The 7,011-nt window shown below is 38.5% G+C and overlaps 1 protein-coding gene across 1 annotated transcript in view; it reads right to left on the reverse strand.

Moving 5' to 3' along the window:
- The window catches only part of kntc1 (kinetochore associated 1), a 30,773-nt gene extending 25,222 nt beyond the window's left edge, over positions 1-5,551 (reverse strand). The window contains exons 1-7 of the mRNA XM_053481391.1: positions 5,167-5,551; positions 3,529-3,649; positions 3,232-3,347; positions 3,022-3,100; positions 2,799-2,876; positions 2,660-2,694; positions 2,457-2,567 (exon numbers count right to left, since the gene is read on the reverse strand). Coding sequence (XP_053337366.1) covers positions 2,457-2,567; positions 2,660-2,694; positions 2,799-2,876; positions 3,022-3,100; positions 3,232-3,347; positions 3,529-3,649; positions 5,167-5,292 — 666 coding nt within the window. The 5' untranslated portion in view covers positions 5,293-5,551. The remainder of the gene's footprint in view (positions 1-2,456; positions 2,568-2,659; positions 2,695-2,798; positions 2,877-3,021; positions 3,101-3,231; positions 3,348-3,528; positions 3,650-5,166) is intronic.
- Positions 5,552-7,011: the final 1,460 nt, after the last annotated feature.

A 7,011-nucleotide genomic window follows, 5' to 3' on the forward strand; every position in this document is an offset into this window, starting at 1 on the left:
CAGATCGAAGAGAAGAGCCGATATTTGGGCTCATTTTCTTTATATTGGACCGGAGAAGAAAAGGTGATGTTTAGTAATATCAGTAATATCAGAGGGGAAACAGTGTGGGAAACACAATCGCTAGGAAAATTTATGTTGTGATGAAACCATTGCTAAACACATTTGCTAATAGGTTAGCAATTGATTGTGACCCAGCGGAACATGTGTAAATTTATATATATATAAAAAATATATATAATAATAAAAAAAAAAACACTGTCATACTGCTACTATTGTTTTCTAGTTAAAAAAAACATGCAGCAGTTGTTGTGATGGTTAAAAATAAAAATAATTAGTTAAAAATATCATATAAAAAGATACATTTTAAATGTTAAGATAAATATTTTGTGAAAATACCTTAAAAAAGGGTTTTGACTAGACTAGATTGACTGTAGGGTAGGGCTGGACAATAATTCGATATCAATATATATCGCAATAGATTTTCTTTCAATAACAGTGATATGATTTGTAAACACATTTCCGATATTTCGACATACAATTGAATATATATATATATACAGTGGCGGACTGGCCATCTGGAGTAGCGGGAGTTTTTTCCGGTGGGCCGGCCCAGTCAGTACGCAAATATATAAAAAAATGACGGAAACCATAATATTGATCTTTTTCCTACTCATATGGATGAGCGCGTTGATCACAAGGACGCCGCCGACAAAGAGCATGTTGTTGCGGGAGAGAGAGGTTGATTTGCGACAGCTGTTTAGATGTGAGATGCATTTTGGGTAATAAGGTCGTGTGTGAACGCAAATGTGAGATGTAAGCTGGGATATAGAGCCTGAGTTTTGTTTTCTTTTCAGTAGTTTTTAGTTGGATTTAAGTGCAGGATCCACCCGAAAGTTTGTACTATAACCTGACAATGCAGCAAATAAAAGTACATGAATTAACGGGCTGTTACGCTGCCGCGAGCAACATTACAAATAAAGCGGAAAAGCTAACAGTGTGTTTATATTACTGCGCGTGCGGATGTATTGCCCTCCCTCAATATAAATAAGACACCTTCACTTTTAATTTACGGTCGGAGAGATATTGATCCTTTCTCGATGCAGTGAATTTCTTTGAGCAAATTAATAATAATTTTAATGAATGGAAAGGAGGAAGAAAAAAAGGTTCAGCTGAAAGTTACACGAAAATAAAAAAAGCTTTAGAGGTTAATGCTGTGAAATGCTCCAAATGAACAGATTCTGCCTTTGGTGTGAAGGAAAGTTCCAGTTCCGCTCTGACGGCTCTAACATTACGGTCAGGGACAGCGAGGCTGGATCCAGCAGTTTACCACATCTCACATCATAATACACTGGATCATTAAAGTGGAGATTCATTTTTAAAACCACATACTAGTATAAAAATATAACACAAACAAAAACGTAAATAAAAAAGTATCACTGAACATATATTGGGTCATATTTGTAAAACAAAGGAAAGAACAATAAGTTCATCATTCAAAGTTCTTCAGATCAGTGTAAAGTTAGTATGATTTTGAAAGTGCTATAACTTCACCTGGCACAGTTTCACCCCAGTGGAACAATCTGACTACATGTGCAGTGCCATGGAAAAGTATTGGCCCCTTTCTAGAAACCTCTAGAGCCTGTCATGGGGCGTCATCAACACTCAACGCTGTTCCAGCCAAAGCAATGTGTTTTTGTTGTTGCTCACTCTTTATTTATTTTATTATTTTTGTTTCTTTATCCGGCTGAAGCAGTTTGTTTGTTGTTTTAATTTATATGAATAATCAGCCTGTTCTAGTTTAAATGGAAATATATTATTATATATATTATATTATATATTAAAAATATATATGTAATTTTAATAGGAGGAGCCTGGAGATATTATAGACTTTGCAAATTCAGTTTGCAGACATCCATTGTGTGTGTGCTCGGCAGGTTTTTTCTGAGGCTTTTTTTTATATTGTCCATATCGATATTGAAATTATATCGTATCGACCAAAATTAAAAAAATTTCCCATATCGTCCAGCCCTACTGTAGGGTTAATTAATAATGATAATAATAACAATCATATTGCTAAAACTTGACTATCATTTTGATTTATACACATTCACATTTCATACCAACGTCCATAATTTCTTTTAATTGTGTAAAAGCTGCGACAATGTAATCACTATACAAATAAGATTGGATTGATTTCTTAGGTTTTTAATTGACTAAAACTAGACTAAAATACTTAAAGGTTCCTTTGACAAAAACTAGACTAAAATGTCCAGACTTTTAGTCTACTAAACTAGGACAAGATTGACTAAATGTGATAAAAACTAACAGGGACGTTTATTCTGAGACTAAGACTAAGATTGAAAATAGCTGACAGAATTAACACTACGGAGAGAGCTAATTTTATTTCGCTCCTAACAGGAAATCAGACAGATTAGTGAAGTGAGATCTCAGATTACCCCGATCATGAGGTGGACCTCGCTGCCAAAGCTGGCCAACGCAGCTGAGAGACAGCCGTCTTTACTGATCTCTTTAGTGGAGCAAAAGTCCATGTGAATGTTACCTTGGATCTGCACAGAAAAAAATAATAATCAGAAGGCAAAGTTTTATACGCATTCAACAAGGAGTCGCCATTCGTAGTGAGACGCTTCAGACAACGTACCTCGTTTAACGTACTGAGGTCCATGTTTTCAATCGCTTTTAACATAAAAAAGAGAGAGAAAAAAAAATGATGGCTTAAACACTGAAACAGAAACACTGCTGTACTGATTCACGTAGTAAAAGCAGAAACTCGCACAAACCTTTCTGCGTCTTCTCCAGCGCGAGGTTGGACACGTGCAAGAAGCCGAGGCGGACAATGACGAAAAGATGGTATAGCCCTAAGGATTAAAGACAAACCAAGCTGAGGCCAGACTTACTGTAGACACAAAGACACGAGTGCGAACATCTGTGCTGGTTTTAATTCATCAGGGTGAGTTGGTTCATTTTCTTACTGAAACAGACGGCACTGATGTGCCAGTGTACCTGGAGAGCTCTGCGATTCCTGCAGTATGAGACTCTTGTAGGTCGTTTCATGATCATCCGATGTTTGCTGCTGTAGAGCCTGGAAAGAATCGTCACGCGCCATCAAACAGCTATTCAACTATTAAACCACACGCGTTTGCATTCATAGTAAAGCATCCAAAAACGCTGAATGCTTTGAGTGGACGAACCCACCGAAGACGACACACTTACTTTACTCAGGATGGTCTTCTTCAAGGGGACGTATATGATATGGAGCTTGCCGTTTCTCTCACCGACGAACAAAAACTGTCCCTGAGGACAAACACTCACAGCATCCACTAACGTATCTGCACAACACAACACACACATACATTTAATCCACTTCGCATGATTTATACTGAAGACAGACGTCTCTATACAGTCTGAAACATAATCTCAACTCTATCACATGTCTAAAAATTATTTTCCAGGTTCCTGTCCTGGTTTTCGGACGTGGTGGTGACGGTGTGACGGTGGAGGCGTGTTTACCAAAATACAGGTGATTCAGGACAGTCTGGAAACTGGAGTCCAAGAGGACCACGGTGCGGTCGGCCACAACCACGCAGCAATTTGCGTTATTGAAGGCGTAGATCCTGGAGTTAGGTGGAACCTAAATGAATAAAGAAATCAATAAAATAAAATAAAAAGTGTTAAATATGTATTCACCTAGGAAGGTTTTGTTGTGATGTTAGATGAACTGGTTAAAAAGCAGGATACTACTAAATAATGCTGATGAATAAATATTGCCAAACATCCTCCTACTGTTATTAGATCATTTGTTAATTTAATGGTTTAATGGTTGAATATCGCAGTTTAAATCGCAATGCAATTTCTTTTCTTTTTTTTTTTACAAATTGTTCAGCCGTACTAATTTCCTACAGCAACATGCTGCTTAATTCGCGTCACATCATTAAACCTTAAATTAAGATTTTTTTACTTTACAAAAATCACTTTCAATGACCACTTTATTAGGAACACTCATATAACTGGTCATGAAAGGTATGAAATCATATACGCAAAATACCAATATAATATAATAAACACTGACAACAGTGAAGATTTTATAAATAAAATAAAAAATAAGTTGTTCTCGAAAATATAAGAAAGACTCGATCTGTTTTTTATCTTCTTTTTTTTTTATTTTATAAACGTACGAGAGTAAAGTCTCTGCGGTAAATTTGGCCTTTAGTTTTCATCATCTTTTTTTGGTTGTTTAAGGGCTGATTAATGCGGTGACACTTTTACATTAATTTATCATATACTGTATAAATACATATGTAGTGAAGATTGTACAGTATAATATTATTAATGACATCCAGCAGGATGTTTACAGAGACCCTGCAACAAGCAAAGGGTGTTCAAGTCAAACTGGGACTTTTGATTGCACCACATTTGTTAGAGTAAAAACTCCCTGTATGTCTCGATCTAATCCGCTGCTACACTATTAAACTCATCCCAGTGTTTCACTAGTGCTTGGACACCATCAAGGCAGAAAGTTCTGCCTCTAAAACACTGGCCTGCCAGGAACTCCTTTAATGGCACAAACATGTGGAAATGTCTTGGAGTGAGACCAGGACGGTACCGGGGATTTAACAATAACTCCCAGGCTAGTTCTGCAACCTGGTGACACATTTATCCACCAGTTTTCATACAGTAGATGAGACGTTCCAATTGCTGAACGTTCACAAAGATGGCAGGCGTGGGCTTCGAGTCGTCTCGGTTGAGACGTCTGTACTCAAAGTCTTCTGTAAATGTCAATCGGGTGAGAAATCACACCTTAAATCATAAGAAATCATCAGTCCCAGTTTGACTTGAACGCCCCTTGAGGGATTCCAGTTGTGGTAAACTCAAGATAAAAAACTTTTAACAAGTTTTTCTTTCACAGATTAGGGAAGTATACAGACAGAGACAGACAGGAAGACAGACAGACAGAGACAGACAGTGACAGACAGACAGTGACAGACAGACAGAAAATAATTGTGAGATGTAACTGATGTGGTTTGTTTCTTAGTCAAAAACACAAAATGCACTTCATGATTTCAGACACTAGAGGGCGCCAGTGTTGTTACAGTGCGCTTGTGCAGTAACCTTAATTCTCAACACATGAATGAATTGCAATCTGGTCACCTGGTCCGAGGCGGAGATCCTGAGCAGAGTGTCCACCTGGTAGAGGGCGCTGCCGGGCTCCTGCTCGCCGCTCAGCCGCACCGTGTTGGTGTCCTCGTTCAACAGCAGCTCCACGTTATTCCACATGACTGACTGACGGACTGACTGATGATCCACACGGATCTCCGCTGATTGACACCCGGGCTGAGAGTCAGACTCACCGGAACAAGAAAACACTCAAATAAACCACACCGACCGTGTTTACCAGACCTAACGCTCTCATTACAAACTATTACACCTGAAAACACCCAAACATTATACTTATATATAATTCGCAGAAATGGTCGAGAAATAAACTCCTTATTTATAATCGCGGCTCTCTCTCAAAGGAAACTCCAAAACAATCTCACAATTGGCGCCATGGATACGTCACTTCCTGTAGTTTACTTCTGGGTTCCGGTTTGCGCTTTTTCATAACCTAGGTTATTTTTTTCATTTTTATTATTTAAAATGATTTTTTTTAACATTAATCACTACAAATTAATCGCGATTTTTTAAAACTTGTAAAGTATTATTATTATTATTATTCCAAAATGTATTAAAAATTAAGGTTACCGCACAAGCGCACTGTAACAACGCGGGCGCCCTCTAGTGTCTGAAATCATGAAGTGCATTTTGTGAGTGTTTTGGGGCTTCAGCTAATAAATCACATGTACATTTATATCAGTGCCGCATGGTGGCGTAGTGTTTAACACTGGGACCTCGAATCTCGAAAGCCTGGGATTCTTTCCCCCCACTCAGGTCTGTGTGTCTGTGGAGTTTGGATCTTCTCAAGGTGGTTGCTGGGTTTTTCCTCCAGGTACGCCAGTTTTCTCCCACAGCACAAAGAAATACAGAGTAGGTTAGTTGGTGTTCCCAAAGTGCCCTTTATGTCCACGTCCCGGTCCCCCCCGGAATCTCCTGGGATAGGCTCCAGCCCCCTGTAACCCTGTACAGGATAAGCTTTATAAAAGGTGAATGAATTTATGTAAATTTAAAATAACATTTTTTGTAAGGTTATGAAAGTTATCAGTAGGGCACTAGTGGCTTAGTGGTAGGTTTCTCGCTCGTCATGTTGAAGGTGGTTGAAAATGGTTTCAGTCGCCACCCAGTGCCCAAACCCCAGTCAGTAGATGCTGGGAAAAGTGGTGAAGGGCGTCTGGTGTAAAGTTGTGTAAGGATCAGATGGTCCGCTGTGACGAGCGGAAAGATAAGATGTTGAAGGACAACATAAAAGTAACATATAACAAAAATGCAAGTACGTCTATTACATATGGACATCCCATTGAGGCCCTGCGTAATCCCTTATAGACATGACTTAATACAAAATCTAGGAGTTTGGTGCCATGTCGTGATTTAGACACAGTATATAACCATGCTGAACACTAAAGTGAACACTTTATTTACTGGAAAGTGGAAATGAACATGGATTGTTTCACATGAAAGGTCAAATTTGTGATAACTGTTAGTAACCTGGCTTTAGTGACCGGTCTGAAGTAGCCTGGAGACGTGCGAAACTATTGGTGACATCCCTAAAAGGTGGGAAAAAGATCCGACTGTGTGGCCTTTTTTTTTTTCGAGCGAGAGCACGGTGCACTTTAGAGAAGAAACTGCAGATAATCCTCATAATTTCATCCATTAAATAAATAAATAAATCATGGCCACACATTAGGATCTTGGGTTTTTAAATGGATGGACAGTGATCACACACACACACACACACACCACTTTTCCCAACACTGTAAGAAAACGAAATACAACAGCACAAAACCTTGAAATGTTCTCTTACTCTTAAAAGGTGCAACCAACAAGTCACGGACAAAAACA

Source organism: Clarias gariepinus, chromosome 21 (assembly GCF_024256425.1).
Source record: "Clarias gariepinus isolate MV-2021 ecotype Netherlands chromosome 21, CGAR_prim_01v2, whole genome shotgun sequence".
NCBI classification, from domain to species: domain Eukaryota; kingdom Metazoa; phylum Chordata; class Actinopteri; order Siluriformes; family Clariidae; genus Clarias; species Clarias gariepinus.